General features: G+C 48.0%; 1 protein-coding gene across 1 annotated transcript in view; it reads left to right on the top strand.

Annotated features, from left to right (window-relative positions):
• Window positions 1-131: 131 nt before the first annotated feature.
• The window catches only part of DPYSL2 (dihydropyrimidinase like 2), an 82,285-nt gene continuing 64,867 nt past the window's right edge, over window positions 132-17,549 (top strand). Inside the window, exons 1-3 of the mRNA XM_017885305.1 lie at window positions 132-586; window positions 4,235-4,323; window positions 6,052-6,236. Of these exons, the coding sequence (XP_017740794.1) occupies window positions 548-586; window positions 4,235-4,323; window positions 6,052-6,236 (313 nt within the window). The 5' untranslated portion in view covers window positions 132-547. The remainder of the gene's footprint in view (window positions 587-4,234; window positions 4,324-6,051; window positions 6,237-17,549) is intronic.

Raw genomic sequence — 17,549 nt, 5'->3', positions numbered from 1 at the left:
CGAAGAAAGCGCGCGCGAAAGGCGCCGCTCACCCGCGCGGGCGCCCGCGCCGCCCTGCCGCCCCGGCCGCTCACTGCCGCATTTCGCGCTCTCGCGCCGCGCCCCGCCCCACCGGCCCAAATTTGCATATTCCAGGTCGCAGCCAATCGCTGCTCGTCTCTCTCGAAGCGGATGGCTTTTGCCTGAGAGGAAAGGGAGTGGCTGGCGGCGCATGCGCCACGGTGGCCGACTTGAACCGAGGCTTTTATTGCTGTAGTTTATTTCCACCCCCTTCCCTCCTGTTTCTCTCTCTCCCTCTCTCTCTCTCTTTTTTTTTTCCGCCCTAGCTGGGGCTGTGTTGGAGGAGAGGAAGAAAGAGAGACAGAGGATTGCATTCATCCCTTACGTTCTTGAAATTTCCTAATAGCAAGACCAGCTAAGCGGTTGCACCTTTTTCAATCTTGCAAAGGAAAAAAAAAAAAAACAAAAAAAATAAACCCGAGTCCCCTTCCCGGCAGTTTTTGCCTTAAAGCTGCCCTCTTGAAAATAATTTTTTCCCAGGAGAGAGATGTCTTATCAGGGGAAGAAAAATATTCCACGCATCACGGTGAGTTTGGTACTTGGGAAATCTGCGGTCGGCCAGTCACCTTTTGTAGCACAGAAGGTCTAAGGAATTTTTAAAAAGGAGGGGAAAGAAGAGGGACCGAACTTTTTTTTTCTTTCTGTTGCTAACGGAGGCGATGGTGATGGTGGTGGTGGTTGTGGGAGATGCAGTGATCCAGGATTAGAAGTCGCATCGTTTGTAAGGCATTAAACAGGAGCGCGAGTGCACGAAGGTAGCCTTAGGTAGCGCGCCAGACCCGGTGTATCTTTTATTGTCAGTGAGAGATGCTGCAGCGCCGGCCTGCGGGGTGCGAGCAAATGGATGCCAGATTGAATATGCATGCTTGGAGCTCGGATATTGTTCTCTAGGCTGCGTGCTGCGAGGCTGGACTCCTCCAGCAGCGGTGGGGAGATGGGGACTTGGATCCTCTCGGGGTCTTCCGCCCCCTCCCAAAAAGGGCTTTCTGGAGCCTTCTGCGGGTCCTTGGAAAAAGGAGCGGGTTTGAGCCCGAAGACGTAATGACAGCAGAGGGATGCTGAAAAGGGCAGGGTGTACCGGAATGGTGTGGAAACGGCAAGGATAAACAGGGACGAAGTGATGAGCAGAGGAGGAAGGCGGGGGGCCAGGCGGGGGCTTCTTGTTGGCCAGGAACCGGTTTTGGGTGCCGTCCCCGGTTTTCTCGCTCTGTAGTTCGGGGCCGGGGCCCTGGCGGGGATTCGGGCTCGTTTTCTCGTCCCTTTTCCGCCCCTTCTGCCGCCCAGGAGGCGTCCGTGTTGGCGCATACAAAGCGGGCTGCAGGGTGGGCGCGGGGACCGCGGCGAGCGGCCGGGCGCTAATGGCGCTGCGCGACGCGGGAGCAGATGGCCCGGCCCCGGCCAGACAATGATCGCGGCGGCCGGAGGGCTCGGCGCGGTGCTGGGGCCTGGACTTGTTGGTTTGCAAACCACAGGGAAAACGTCTGTGCCGTTAGCGATGCCTCAGAGATCAGCACCGGTCTTGCTCCCACCTCTCCCCTGCTCCCGCCCTCTCCCCATATTTTCCTGGAAAAATTCGTTCCTCCTATTCTTTCCATCCCCAGTGAAATCCCAGGGACGGGGGAACGCCAGGGAAATTCATTGTTATATAAGGATGTGCAGTCGCAACCGGCCAGCTGATTCCCGGGTAGAACCCAGGACTGAGGCAGAGATCGAAAGAGTCTTTTAAAACAGTCAGGATGTGTTTTTAGGGCTGGATATAGGGACGCGCTTTGGCTCTGGTTTTCTTTTTAGCCATGGGCACCCCGGCTTCCTTTTCGTGTACAAGGGCACACCCATCCGCAGGAGAGAGAAGGAGAGCAAATGCATAGGGGAGGGGGCGTGTGCTTGGAGGATTTTCTAGGATGAGCTGAAGAAGGGCGCTAGCTTCTTCTTGAAGGTAAAAGACCCAAGATCCCAAAGGGCCGGGCACGGGGCACCCACCCTTGTGTGTTCACTGCGCTGGAGGAAGGAGTGGTGACTCTGGGGAGGGAGGATAGAGAGCAGATTTGCAGCAAGTCTCAAATAATTTGCTGTCTTCGTGAATGAACAGGCAGCTTCATTTTGACAGTGTGGGGAGAAAAAAAAAAATAAAAGCAAACAATCAACAAGACTTTTTTTTTTTTTCTTAAGAGCGCCCCCCCATCCTTTAAAAAATCTGGTTGCATTATCATAGGATCTATAGCATGGTATTCCTCCCTCCCTCACCACTGGCAGCCTCTTATGTAAGAGCCTTCTGGAAGGCACTAGAGTGAACGGGGGTGTGGTGTTTCACTTTTTTTCTTGGCATCATGTTGGCTCGGGGTATTCGCAGTGATGACTGGGGCAGGTACCACAGTGACTGTGGAGGCAGGAGGTGAAGGGCGAGGCCTCTCCTTGCCTTCCAGGTGATATTTATTCCATGGATGCTTAGAGGTCTGGGAGGGAGGTGGAGATCATTGTAAACAGGGGACGAGTGCACTGGTTTGGGTGACCTGGGCAAGTGGCCTAACCTCTCTGAGCCTCAGTTTCCTTATGTGTCATGGGAATAGACACATCCACCTCACAGATTTCTTTCGAGGCTCTGATGGCATGATGTGTATGGCAGGGCTTTGTAAAGGTCTTTACACTTACCTTATACAGGTGCAGGAATTATTGTTGGCTGTTCTCCCTTGGCTTTCCAAAGTCTACGTCAGGATCAAGGACCCTGCAGTGTACAAAATTAAAGTGATCTTATTGGTTTTCAGTATGTTAGAGAGACAATAAATACTTTATGAACTAAGGTGTGTGTATTTGTGTAAAATTATCTTTTCCCCTTGCTCTCTAGTAGCTTATCTCTTTTTTAAAGATTTTCTATGATTTCCTTTTCTTGGTAACTGCTAAAGAGAGATAGCACTTGCTGAGCATATTGTTTCGTAACTGAATTTTGAGTTAACTATTGCCAAAAGAATTAAATTCTTTAATTAAATTAAAAGGGCAATGTATGGTTCAGCTTGCAAGGTTTAAGCCCATTCTGAATAATACAGGTGCATATTTACTGAACACGTGATGCTAGCATTCCCTTCCATTTGCTAGCATTGGCAATAACGGTGAGTCATAATGTAGCATTTCTGTCACATTCTCAGCCTTTATCTGCTGCTTGTCCTTTATTTTTTTTTTTGCATAAGTATCACCGGTTAAAATATAAGTGCATCAGCAATCTGTAGTGCATTGCATCTTAGAATTTGCTATCTCATGTACTTATTCATGGGAGTTTACCTTTTTCTTAACAGCCTAGTTAAAATGGCATAAATGGCGTATTTTTTGTAGTCTTTTCCCTCCCTTTTTGCTATACTTGCTGTGATTTACCTCAAAGATAAATGCAAATATAAAGGACATACTGAATGGAAACCTTGCTATGGTTGAATCCAGTGTTTGTGTGGTATATCCTGTGACAACAGACTTTTTGGTCAATTGTGCTTGACGCAGTCTTTCTAAGACATGGCCTTCCTATATGTGGGTGTTTTTTGTTTGTTTGTTTTAAATTGAGGTTTAGCCAAAACCATTTTATTTTAAAAGTACTTTTTTTTTTTTTTTTTTTTTGAGCTGGAGTCTTGCTGTGTAACCCAGGGTGGAGTGCAGTGATGTGATCTCGGTTCACTACAACCTCCGCCTGCTGCTTCAAGCAATTCTTCTGCCTCAGCCTCCCAAGTAGCTGGGATTACAGGTGCCCACCACCGCGTCCAGCCCAGTTTTTGTATTTTTAGTAGAGATGGGGTTTCACCATGTTGGCCAGACTGGTCTCAAACTCCTGACCTCAGGTGATCCGCCCGCCTCGGCCTTTCCAAGTGCTGGGATTACAGGCGTGAGCCACTGCGCCCAGCCCTATCTTCTTTATATGAAATAATTTTCACTGCTTTTTTTTTTTCTTTGGAGTTCAATGTGTAATTGAAAGAGATGGTTCGTTTATCTAGGATAAGCTTTCCCTGTGTGTTCTGACTCATCAGGTGATGAATACGTTGCCACATACAGGCTTACCTTTGTCACTGAACCTTTCCAAAATGGGCTTATTTTGAACATCACGTTTGAATAGTGAAAATGTATCCTTAACTCACATATCTTAGTACCTGTTTCTCACAGGTCAGTTACGTGTTGTGACCTTACTGCCTCTTTGTTTCAGAGCGATCGTCTTCTGATCAAAGGAGGTAAAATTGTTAATGATGACCAGTCGTTCTATGCAGACATATACATGGAAGATGGGTTGATCAAGTAAGTGTAACTCATGATATACAGATGTATTTGAATACTTTCCAGGCTTTCCAAGTATTAGCTACCATTAGCATCCATAGTATCAAACTTTAGGAACATCAGAGAGTGACCAACTTAGTATCTGTTTTTAAATGGGTTTTGATTGGTGGTAATTAGTGAATTTGAAAACTCAAATTTAGGGAATTCAAAGCAACAATTAATGTACACTCGTTGCATTATGTATTATGTAATTTACTATTTTTAACTGAGGCGATATGATATCTTTTTGTTGCCAGCTCAAATACTTGGTTTGTGATATGTTGAATGTATTAAAGCTTTTCCTAGAATGTAGTTGTTTGGGTTGGATTGCCCAAAGAATGCAAACGTGAAAGACAGTCTCCTTTATTAAGACAGCACATCTGCTTTCTTCATCAAGAGTCCAAGTTGGAGGCGCCAAAGAAAGACACCGAGTTAATTACCAAGTAATACAGACAAATTACTGCCTAAATCCTGAGGGAATTTTAGGTTTTATTCTACGTGGCAACTAGTGCAAATAAGACTGCCCTTGTGTTTATTGTGTTAGTGTTACAAAGGAGAAGCAACAGGGCAGTTCCTGAGTTTGGGTATTTTTGGACGCCAGAGGGTTAAGGAAGCTGAGTTCATCCCAGTATCCTCCTGCCCTTCCTACTGGGGCAGCTCCCTGGGCTCTGGAGAAATAGCACATCTGTTTAAAGACAAACACTGCAGCCAGTGACAGCTTTTAAATAAGCAGCATTCATCAAGGGATAGCTTTAAACCAGTCCAGAGGAGTGGAAAACTGGAGTGGCCTGGGAGCTCACACCCAGATTTACGAACCTAAAATAGATTTTAACATTTCCACGTTTAATGTTTTCTCCATGTGTGTTTGCTGTGACAGTCTCAGCTGCAGGCTCTCAAATGCCATGACTTTCATGTTCCATTTTCCCCCAATTATAAGATGGCACGATCTGGTCTGGTAGAACGACACTGGCCCAGAAGTGTGCAGGCCTGTGTGCTATTTTTACTCATCACTAATTTGTTCTAGAACTTTATCGACTTCTCCTAGATTAATATTCCTTTTAAAAAATTTGGTAGAATGATGTAAAATATTTTTTAAAATTGGAACTGAATCATGTCCCCAACATAATGAATATTCATTTTCTGCCTTTTAAATTATATTTCAGCTGTTAGCTTTTCATTATCTGAATAACTGAACACATGCTTCCAAAATTTTAAATCATTGCAATCATAGTGTTCACTTTTTTTTTTTTTTTTTGCTTTGTTTTGTTCTACCTCACCCTTCCACCCCTATTTTCCCTCTGGTGAAAAGGATATGATAAAAATAAATGTTTGCAAAGTACAGGCAGGTCTGGAGAAACTTGCTATAGGATAATTAGCTCAATTGCAGGTGTTGTAAAGAAAGTTTAATGACAGTTTTTAGAAATACCCTGGGGCCTTGTTATCATTTGATGTTGGGGGTTTTCTTGGGAACAAAATGTCTTTGAGTGGGGCCTCTGGTGCCTTATTTAACTTTTGCTTTCTAGTATACTCTGCATTGCCTCTTGCTGGGGGATAGGAGTATATAGTGTTTTTATTATGAATCATGACAATGATCTGAAAAGCTCACAGCACAGAGTGGAGGATAGTTTATAGGTTAGTGAAAGTAGCTGTCAGATCGCATTTGAGTCCACGTTTCATTTACAACCCTTATCACCAACCCTGTTTATTTAGGCAAATAGGAGAAAATCTGATTGTGCCAGGAGGGGTGAAGACCATCGAGGCCCACTCCCGGATGGTGATCCCCGGAGGAATTGACGTCCACACTCGTTTCCAGATGCCTGACCAGGGAATGACGTCTGCTGATGATTTCTTCCAAGGAACCAAGGCGGCCCTGGCTGGGGGAACCACCATGATTAGTAAGAAGTTTAAAAATCATCATTGCAGTGCTTAGGAAGTGTGAGAGTTTGCAAATAAGTCTGTGCTGTTTGATTCTCTTCTTCCAAAGCTTGCTGTCCTGAGCCACAGTTCAATCTACCAAATAAGGGGGTGAGGATGTGTTAGTCATTTGTCTTATTTATTTATGCTCATTTTCTGTCAAATTGTAAGTTCTCCCATTGAACTGGAGAGTATGGTTCTAAGGAGTTTTGATAAGATGAATGGCTTCTTGCTTTCTCTCCGTGTGGACTTTTGTCTTTCTTGACCCCAAAACGTGGTTTTGAAAACATGGCATTTGAAGTCATCTTCAGCGCCACCAACTTTAAGCCATTGAGCATAAGTATTTGATGGTGATTTTTAGAAAAATTCCTAAGAGCGCTTCTTTCTAGAATGAGGATGGGATGCAAATAATGAAATGTTGAAGCAGGAACTCCTATTCCTCTGATATGAAAATCAAATGGAGGCGACACACTCTAGGCTGGGTTTAACATAAAAGGAATTGGGCAGCCCTGCCTGGAGGGGAACCCCCAGATAATAATTGTCTTTTAGATATGAAAATTGCTGGCACCCACAGTTGGGTGCCCCTTACATATTGCTCCAAGGACTTTGTGCTTTTTTTTTTTTTTTTTTTTGATACGGAGTTTCGCTCTTGTTGCCCATGCTGGAGTACAATGGCACAATCTGGGCTCACTGCAACCTCCCCGTCCCAGGTTCAAGTGATTCTTCTGCCTCAGCCACCCGAGTAGCTGGGACTATAGGCATGCACCACTACGCCTGGATAATTTTGTATTTTTAGTAGAAGCGGGGTTTCTCCATGTTGGTCAGCTGATCTCGAACTCCCGACCTCAGGTGATCTGCCCGCCTTGGGCTCCCAAAGTGCTGAGATTACAGGCGTGAGCCACCGTGCCTGGCTGCTTTGTGCTTTTTGTTTAACCAAATCTGAACTGTATTCGCAGCGCTGTGACACAGCACACATAGTATTAAGGGTTTGCTTGTGAACTGCCAGATTCCAGCATGCCCACTGATTGTCCTTTTGACAACTGTCATTTTGTTTTCGAGGAGGTGGACAAGCTGCACAGTGGCCCGTCAGATACATATTTTTTTAAAAAAAGGATTGCATCCAAGAGTGAAAGTCAGCATGGAGTCTGTCATATATGAAAAGCTAGCAGTTCAGTTCAGAAGAGGGTCTGAGTAGAAAGAACTTAGCTATTTCTGGTATAGAAAAACCTTTCTTACTGGTTATTTTTCCGAGTGGTGGTTTTTTAGCTTGTGGTTTTGGGGTCTATCTGGAAGCTTCTTTTCTATCTTGCCTGAGCTAGAGGAATGTTGCCCTGCCATCCCCTCCTAGTCTGAGTTCCCCTGCATTTTAAACCACAACTCACCCTCTGGTGTTCTCTCTGTCCTGGTCTTCAGGGTCTGAAGCATCAGGAACAGCCCTCTCCTGTTTCAGCTTTCTTGGCACCGCTGAGAAAAACCTCCAAGTGTAAGCCTTGCGACTTGTGTCTTGCTGCACATGTTGCCCTCTAACCTGGTGGGTGCCATTTTCCAGGGATGTTGGGGGGACCTTTCGTTCTCACCTCGGGAGAGCAGAGCCTGCACCTTGTCATTTGCTGGGGAATCACTGGCACCTGTGGGCATTTCTGCCTCTCCTCCAGGGCAGGCTGTGGAGAAACACTTGAACTTAGAGAAGCTTAGACTGTTTGGGTGTCAGCTGGGAAGGCCTAATCAGGGTGCTCATCTCCCTCGGTTTGGAGTTCACAGGGAGACCCTGCAGGCCCCTGGATTGGTCACAGAGAGTCAATAAGCCATTAAAAACAGTATTTCTCTGGCTGGACGCTGTGGTTCATGCCTGTGATTCCAGCACTTTGGGAGGCCGAGGCAGGTGGATCACTTGAGGTCAGGAATTTGAGACTAGCCTAGCCAATATGGCGAATCTACTACAAATACAAAAATTAGCCAGGCATGGTGGCGTGCTCCTGGAGTCCTAGCTACTTGGGAGGCTGAGGCAGGAGAATCTTTGAACCCGGGAGGCAGAGGTTGCAGTGAGCTGAGATTGCACCGCTGCACTCTATCCTGAGCAATAGAATGAGACTCCATCTCAAAAAAAACCAAACAAAAAAATTCTCGCGTGAATGGTCAGTGTCATCTATCATTGGAGAGGGAAATGCCCCCAGCCAGGAGTTAGGAGTCTGGAGTGCTGGCCCCCTTCCGACACTGACTTGCTGTGTAACCTTGAGTCACTACCCTACTCCATGCTCTACTCCATACCCTACTCCATACCCTACTCCATGCTCCATGTGCGTCTACAGTGAGGGATTTGCACTAGGTAACCCTGGAAGTCCTTTCCAGCCCCCTACATTCGACCATTCACTGAAACTCATTCACTGAAACTCAGAGAGATTTTGCCTCTAATCAGGTACACTTTGCTCAGCAGATACAGAAAAGCCCTGTTTTCTCTCACACTTGCTGGAAACAACCCCTCAGCCCACCATCTCTTGTCCTGCGTTCCTGGATCTGCCTCTTCCCTCCACACGCTCGCCCTGTGCTTTGGCCCCCGCTCTTGTTTTTGACTCTTTCCTGCCTTCCCTTCCCCACCATTGGAGCATCGCCTTCTTGCCACCACCCTGAATTTCTCTTCCCCCTCAGCGTCTGTGGCCTTCTTTCCATTCATCCAGATGGGTTCCTTCTGTTTAGGGACGAGGGACATCCCCCTCTGAGTGCCGCACCTGGCCCAGGGAGCTCCGAAGAGTCAGCAGATGGCCTTATGGGCAGGTGGTCTGGAAGGGGGAGTGAAGAGTCTGATCACCTGCTCTGCTTCCTTGGCCGGAATGCTATGGCATTTGCACGGAGGCTGTGTGATGCAATCTGGCGATAGAGTGGGGCATCCAATGAGCGAACCTCAAGGAATAAAAGTTATCAGAGGGGGCAGTGTATGGTTACCATTGTGACCCCCAAATGCCATTGCTTCTATAGTCTGGGAAAAGTACTAACTACTCTTGCAAATAACCACCTATGGTTACTGACCCCTGTAGAATTTCTACTAGCCTGCCTTTCCCTGGGGGAGGGAATGGTAATAATACAGATGAGGAACTGAGGAATTGTTTTCCTTTTTCTGTTTGCTGGTCATACGTTCCACATTGCTTTAAGTGAGTGAGTCCTGAGATTTGCTTCACAGAGAAGGAGGCCTTGCAAAGAGAATAGCTTAATGCTACTTCATTGGCACATATGACCTGCTGCTTTCTTTGACTTAATGTATTGAGTCCAGAAAGAAATGCTTGGGGCGCTTTGGAAACTTCACAGGCCCACTGCTGCTTGCTGAAATAAACAATCGAAGTGAATTGGCACAAGAATCTCCCTCTTCCTCCCAACTCCCCCCAGCCCCACCCCTGGGCACTCCACCCTCCTGGCTTTCTGGGCTTCTCCAGACCATGTCAGCATGTCACTTGCCCTCACAGGTAAATCCTTACCTACCTCCCTGCTGGCTCTGCATTTCCCAGGTCACAGGCCCTGGAGGCTCCTTTCTGTCTGAAATGGTGCTGCATGTAGAGGAAAACACAGCCAAATATTCTCAGTTTAAAAAAGGAGATGGCATGTCAGCAGCAGAAGATAATATTATTGCCATTAAACAGAGCCTGCTATTGAGAATCGCACAATGAGATCTTTATGAGGAGGACTCAGTGTGGAGCAGGGGGAACGTCCTTTGCCCTTTCCACCCAGTGGTGGGTGGGCAGAGACGGCAGACATACCCTGCAGGCGGCATCCAGACCGGCTGAGGGGTTGCGGGGGCAGCCTCATTGCTGCTTGGGGAAAACCCTACGGACTTCCCAGGGCCTTCATGGTCATTTGAGTTTAGGATCCCAGAGTTTCTAGCAAGCAGCTGGGAACAGTTACCTCTATTTTATAGAGGGGAAGACTGAGGCCAGAGGGACAGACGCGACTTACCACCACTTACCCTGTGCGTCGGTGCAGTTGGCCAGGTGTGGAACATACACCTGTAGCTCTGGCCTCGCTGTTTGCCATGGGCCACCTTTGCTCAGTGGCCTCATCTGCAAAATGGGGCAAGTTTTGACAGAGGTGGACTGTGGTGGCACCACAACAGCATCTGCCCAGTAGTGAGCACTCCCACGTGGTAGCTATTGTCATTCCATCCTTGCTGGGTACTGGCACCCTCCCATCTCTTGTACACTGAGCTCTACTCTTCCCCGCACAGCCCGAGAAATAGGCCTCAGCTGCTGGAGGGCTTGACCTGAGCATTCACTGAGAGCGGGTGCTGTCCAGGCATGGCTGGCGGACTGTGTGCTTGGTGTGTTGCCTCTATGGGCTGCATCTTGAAACATTACACTTCCTGGGTCTCACCTTACCTGGTTAAAGTAGCAAATCTGCTGGTGGGGCCTGTGACTCTGTATTTGAATCTGGTGCTTGGGGAGCTGTTTGAAAGCATGACTTTTAGGGGTCCATGCTGGATCTGCACACTTTGGACCGCCAGGGCTTGGGAACCACTGCTCTAAATGTCATTTCTGTTCATCTGAACTCCAGGCTTTTCCTAGAGGATGTGCTCCCTCAGGCACAACACACCCAGCAGGCTTCCTGGTCCCTGGGCAGCACCACACAGCAGAGATGGGGATTGGACTCTAGCAGGGAGGAGGAGGGGAGGTGCTGCTGCTGCAGGGCTGGAAGGGACCCTCCCTCCTGAGCACCACCTTGTCACTTCTCCTTTGGCTGTGGCTCCCTGGATGTGCATCAGGCACCTCCATCCAACTGTCCCTAGTCGGACTCCCTGTCTGCTTCCTGCCGCTTTTCCAGTGCCCAGTCCTGGAGAGGGCTCCTTCGAGGTCGTGCTGGCGGTATCTGCAGAGTCACCCTGGCATCTTCATGCCCTCGTGCTGCCTCAAGTTGCTTTCATCTCTGTGTAACCTCTTGCACTCATTCCCTTACCCACACAGATTTGACTTTTGTCACCTCTTCCTGGATTTTGGCCCTGATCCTCTGAGGAGTCTCGCTGTCTATCCCCCACCTCCTGCCTCTCACCGGGCTGTGTTTCTGGCGCAGCTTTCATTGTGCTGCCTTCTTCCTGTGAAGCCTTTAGTGGCTCCCTCTTGCTCAGAGAATCAGCCCATGTATCAGAGCCCTCCACGACATGGCCTATTCCTGCTGCCCCAGCCCAGACTTGCGTTGTCATCTCAGCCAGGGATGCCCTCCCTTTCTTTCCCTGCCTCTAGAAGCTTCGTCACCGTTGGTGGCCCAGCCTGGGTGCTCCCCATTCACTGATCTCCTCCTGTGATGTGTGGCTGCTGTGTAGCCCCCTCGCAAATGTTGGGCTTTTATTCCACAGCCCAGGTGGCATTCAGCCTTGCATGTGGTTCAATCAAGGGCCCCTCTGTCTCTTACATTTTCCTATTCCCTGCCGCCTGGGCAGCCTCACTCCTCAGAGTCACTCTGCTAATGCCCATGGGTGAATGAATGAGTGAATGAATGAATGAATGAATGAATACACTAATGAGACTTGGTTTCCTGCTTCCTCTGAGTGATGCCAAGAGACTTAGTGTTACGAGGAGGGAGGAGGGTTTAGGTATCCAATGTGGACTGTGTTCACCCTGGTGGAAGCAGCCGCTTGCTCAGCAGTGGCTCCCTCTGCAGCCCCAGCTGCCTGAGTCTCTGTGGTCAGCTCTGGCCATGGTGGGGGAGGGTGGCAGGAAGGGGAGGCCCAGAGCCCAGGCATGGCCTGTGGTTCTGGATGGGACAGCTCCCTCTGTCTGGACTGTTCTTTAGAAGGGGGTGGGAACAGTAGCTCTCTCATTGGTCCTCTTGCGAGAGAGCCTGCTCTCCAAGTACAGAGGGTCACAACATGGAGAAATCACATGATCCCGACACCACGGTGGACCCAGCTGTCATTCCCCCAAGGGCCTTGGGCTTGTCCCAGCGCTTCCCAGTGAGCCTCCCCATGGAGGCAGGAGGGCTGGGAGGAAGGCGAGGTGGCTTCCTGAAGGGACGTGGCTCCTGAGTGTCACTGCGGTACATCCACGGCTTGTCATTTGTTCATCCATGTGGCATTTGGGTTGCTCCCTCCTTATGGCGAGTACACATGTGTGAAGCCATGCACACACTGTAATATGGATGTGTCTGTAATTGATACTTTGATTATTCCCTTTGCAGCACTCATTTGACTTGGGTTAGAAAGTGTTTACAAAAACGCCTGACCACATCAGACCCAAGTTTCAAAGTCCAGGACCAAAGTTGTTGCCACAAAATCCGCCTGTGGCCTGGCGATTAGAAAGCCACGTTATCCAGTGGGCCATTGGTGTGGGCTGGTTCTCCGGGCTCTTCCCCTCATCCCGTCAGTCCCCACATGGTTGAGGTCACACATTTCTCCTAAGGACACGGGTGCCCTCTGCAAGTAGACGCTGGGGGCCTGGGTCCACTCAGGTGTCACTGTGTGAATCTCGGCCTTGAATGGCTGGACTGGAAGAATCCATCAGCCCCCTTGGCATAGTTTGGGCTGATCTAATGCCTGGCACTGAGCAGAGCGGAGGGATCTCCTAATGCCTGGTGCAGTGCAGAGGAGGAATGACGGAGCATCCTGAGAGACAGCACAGCTCTTCCCGAAGGTCCAGCACGCACACTTTACCAAATGCTTTTCTCATGAAGGGAGTCATTGGGTTGGGCTAGCCAGGTAGGCTGGGTAGGCCTGTGGGGGTTAGGGACTTCTAGGCCCTTCCAGAAGCAAGGGCATCCCCGAGTGGGTGTCTAGACCCTGTTTCATGGACATTGTGGCAGTTTTCGTAATATCCCAGGATTTCTTGCCCCTACCGGGCCCTGGGAGCTGGCAGTTACAGTGCTGGAAATGAGCCTGACTCATTGGGGTGGTGATCTTCCACCCCTTCAGGTGCCCTCATCCCAGTTCTGACTCTGCCTATGGGTGTTGCACATGGAGGCTGGAGAGTCGCAGCACTGGGTGTTTCCCAGTGCTTGGGTCGTCTGACTTGCCCTAGAGCTGGGTCGTACAGACTATTGGGAACTTCCTATTGATCCTGCTGGCCTGATTGACAGCTGGAGCCAGGAGTGGAGGTGGGGCCCGTGGGAATGCCAAGCTCTAGGAAGGTCTGCCTGACCTTTAGATGTGAGGATCAGGCATTCAGTGGTTGGATCTCAGAGTTCCTCATTGCTAGATGAGAGCTTCCATGACACACGTATCCGAGGGTGCCCTTGTCCTGTGTCCTGGCTGAGTGAGCTGGGCAGAGACTTCTGAGGACAGCGATTGTGTCCTCTCCATTTTTCTAAGGCCCCCACATGCCCGGAGCTGGCTGTGTGGGCAGCCGGAGAAGCTGCCCAGTGAGTCTGATGGGAGCCAGATCCGTTACTCCTTCTACTCACGATAGCTTTAGCGTCGTTTTCCCCGTTCTCATGTGAAACCTTGTGTGGAACCCCCTCCACCTGAGACATGAGACTGATGAATGCAGAACTGCTCTGGTTGGAATGGTGGGTGGTGGGTGGGCTGTGGGGGAGCCCAGATCCTCTCCGCTTTCTCTTTGTCATCCCCCCATGGCAGCCCCTCTGCCTCTGGAGAATCCCAGAGCTTGGGGAAGCACAGGATGGAAACCACCCCATCCTGCCACTGCCTCCCCCTCTGCCCACCTTCCCTGCAAAGCTTGCAGTGCGACTGGTCCTGGTATAGCCTCCATGTTGAGTTGTAGGGGAAAGGGTGTTCAGTAAGCAGGTATATACCCACAGAGTTGCTTAAGAAAACACCTAACCACACTGTAAGTTTTCAGTAGTTTTGTTTAATATCGCTCTCTCTCTGTTCAAGACAAGAACGAGGGTAGAGCGCCTGTTTCATTTTCCCTGCCTAGGTTTGGATTGGTTTTCTTAGCTTTTTATGACAGCCCATAATAGGTGAGCATTCTGCCCTTCTTTAAAAAATTAATGGTGGAGAGAGTTTTATTTATTTATTTTTTAGAAATGGTGTCTCACTCTGTCACCTAGGCTGTAGTTCAGTGTTGTGATCATAGCTCACTGCAGCTTTGAACTTCTAGGTTCAGACAATCCTCTTGCCCCAGTAGTTGGGACTGCAGGTGGGCACCACTACACCCTGCTAATTTTTTATTTGTTAGTAGAGATGGGGTCTTGCTATGTTGCCCAGGCTGGTCATGAATGCCTGGCCTCAGTTGATCCTCCTGCCTTGGCCTCCCAAAGTGCTGGGATTATAGGCGTGAGCCACTGTGCCTGTTCGGTACATTAGCTTTTTTTTTTTTTTTTTTGAGACAGAGTTTCACTCTTGTTCCCCAGGCTAGAGTGCAATGGCGCAATCTCGGCTCACTGCAACCTCCACCTCCCAGGTACAAGCCCTTCTCCTGTCTCAGTCTCCCAAGTAGCTCAGATTACAGGCATGCACCAACATGCCCAGCTAATGTTTTTGTATTTAGTAGAGATGGTGTTTCACCATGTTAGGCTGGTCACAAACTCCTGACCTCAGGTGATCTCTCTGCTCGGCCTCCCAAAGTGCTGGGATTACAGGCGTGCGCCACCATGCCTGGCCGGTACATTAGTTTTAAAGGGAAAATTTGACTGTGGGTGGCCGAGGGATTTGTGTTTTCTGACTTAACCATCCATGGCTCTGACCCCAAGTCACCCATTAAGGGCTGTTTCTCTCTTTTTTTTCCTCTTCCTCCCCAAGCTGACCTTTCTCTTTCTTCTTAAGAAGTGATTACTGATTTCTTTGGGTTTTGAGGGTTCTGACTTTGACTCTCTGTGATTGTTGGGTGAAGCCATTTGCTCAAATTCTTTGCTTTTAGAGCGTCTTAACTGCCATGGTAATGATAAAGGGGAGTGACAGTGAGTAGAAATTAGAGTTCTTTCTGGTTAACCCATTTGGGAGGTAGCTTTCTTTGAATATGACTAAGTGTTCCCCTAATGACAGAGGGGATGTTGCTGGGGGTTGGGTCGCGGCGGCTGAGGCTGCTGTCCAGTTAAGGGAATTTTGCAATGAGCTAGGGCAGTGGTTTAAAAACCATGACTGCACATTAGAATCCCCTGGGGAGTTGTAACAAAATGCAGAGACCAGACCTTCTGACTTAATTGTTCTAGGTGGGCTTGGCATTGGTCGTTTTAAAAGCCTCAAGGTGATAGCTGGGATTAAGGATCATGGATCTCAGTTCTTGTTCTGATAGTTGGACTTCTGTTGAAACCGAATGAATGTCTGCCAAGATTTTCCAAAACTCAGAGCTGCCCTCTGCTCCCTGTTCCCTGCTCCGTCCTGTCCTCTTCATGGAGGGAGTGGGCTAACACTGTTGCGATCTGGCCAGGGTGGATTCTACAGCCAGATGCTCCCCAGAAGCTTAACCATGGAGGGGCTGAGCTAATTGTCACTAGAAAGAGCCTCCTCCTTCAGTTGCTGTCCTTGGTGTTCAGGAAGGTTTTACTTGGATAATTCCCTACAAGGGCACTGGTTAGGACTTGGAGTAAGTGGTGGTGAGCAGCAGCAGGGCTGGCTGCTGGGATGGGGTGGGTGCGAGGGGCAGAGAGGAATTGGAATGTGGACTGCTGTCCGCGGCCTGTGGCCACCTGCTGTGCTGGTTTCCCTGAGAAAACCCTACTGTCTTTAGGTTGAATCTGTAGTGTTTATGACCTAATGACTCTCTAATGATAGGTCAGGACTGGAATCTTTCCTTGTGGGGAGCCTGTGAGACAAAAATCAAAAGGGCCTGATGATAACATAGAATCACAGACTCTTAAGGCAGCCATTCACCTCCTTCCCAGCCTCCCTCCCACAGCCAGGCACAGTTTATTGGACCAGGCTTCAGAGGATGGGATTGTAGGTAACTCAACAGGACAGGGATGGGAGCGCTCCAAGAATCAGATCTAAATTTAACTTCTCTTTCTAGAGCTTTCTGTTTGAGCGTGATCATCCTAATGTGTTTCTAGATGGCTATTTCCACATCTGTAAAATGGAGATAACCAATTCTTATTTCTTAGGGCTATGGAAAACGTGAGTTTTTTTGTGCCATACTGTTTAAAAGTAATCATATGACACCTTTGGAACACGTGTGAAAAGATCTCCCTCTCTCTGTCTCACATCTGTCTATATCCATCTTTATCTTTCTATCATCTTCTCTATCTATCTATCATGTCTGTCTATCTATCTATCTATCTATCTATCTATCTATCTATCTATCTATTCATATATATCTATCTAGCATGACCTGGGATAGGCGAATTCTATAGCCAGGTGGCCTCCACAAGCTTACGAAATGATCATCTACCAAATCTACCATCTATCTATTTCCCTACCCTCCTATCATTTATCTAATCTATCTATACGATGATATATATCTATGTAGGCTATATCTATCTTGATATGACATCTGTCTGTACCTATGATCTATCATCTCTATTTAATCCATCATCTCTATATCTATTGATTATCACTTACCTGTTTTATTTATCCTAATCTATCATTAGTCTATTATCTTTCTAATCTACCTGTAGATATCTATTGTCTGTCTAATCTATCAGTTGGCCATTTGTGTGTTCATCTTTCCTATACCAAAGATGCAGTTGCATGCCACCTGATTCCAGATGGGTTATCTCACTTCACTGTCACTTGGTGAGATCAGGAAGAGGTCTCCATGATTGTTTCAACTTCAAGCCCATGTACATGAGTTTGCGTTTTGAACACAGCGGGAAAAACAGCGACGTATAAGAAGCTTTCTTATTGGTGGGCATAGTGACTTATGCCTGTAATCTCAGCACTTTGGGAGATGGAGGTGGGAGGATCACTTGAAGCCACCAGGAGTTCAAGTCCAACCTGGGCGGCAAAGTGAAGCCTTGTCTCTACCAAATACATACATAAATAAATAAAAATAATAAAAATTAAAAATTAGCTGGGCATGATGGTACATACCTGTAGTCCCAGCTGCTCAGGAGGCTGAGGTAGGAGGATTGCTTGAGCCCCAGAATTTTGAGGGTATCGTGAGCTATGATTGTGCCACTGCACTTCAGCCTGGGAGACAGTGAGACCTCATCTTAAAAAGAAAGGTATAATGTAGCTTATAGGGCTTATAATCCTGTAAGAAGACTTCTTATGCAAGAAAATAAAAAATTTACTTTCCCCTTTTTTTTCCTCCTCCAAATAATCTCTGGAGAATTTGGAGCCTAATTTTTTTGACAACACATCTGGCCCTGCAAATGTAAAGCAGTGTTCCCAGAAAACAGCCCATCAAATCAATAACTCTTGCTGTCTTTGAATTTTCAGCCTTTTTTGGAATTCAAATGAGGCCAATTTTATAAGTGTCCATTGC

Source organism: Rhinopithecus bieti, unplaced genomic scaffold, assembly GCF_001698545.2.
Source record: "Rhinopithecus bieti isolate Rb0 unplaced genomic scaffold, ASM169854v2 scaffold_315, whole genome shotgun sequence".
Classification (NCBI taxonomy): domain Eukaryota; kingdom Metazoa; phylum Chordata; class Mammalia; order Primates; family Cercopithecidae; genus Rhinopithecus; species Rhinopithecus bieti.
This window is presented reverse-complemented; position numbering and strand designations above follow the sequence as displayed.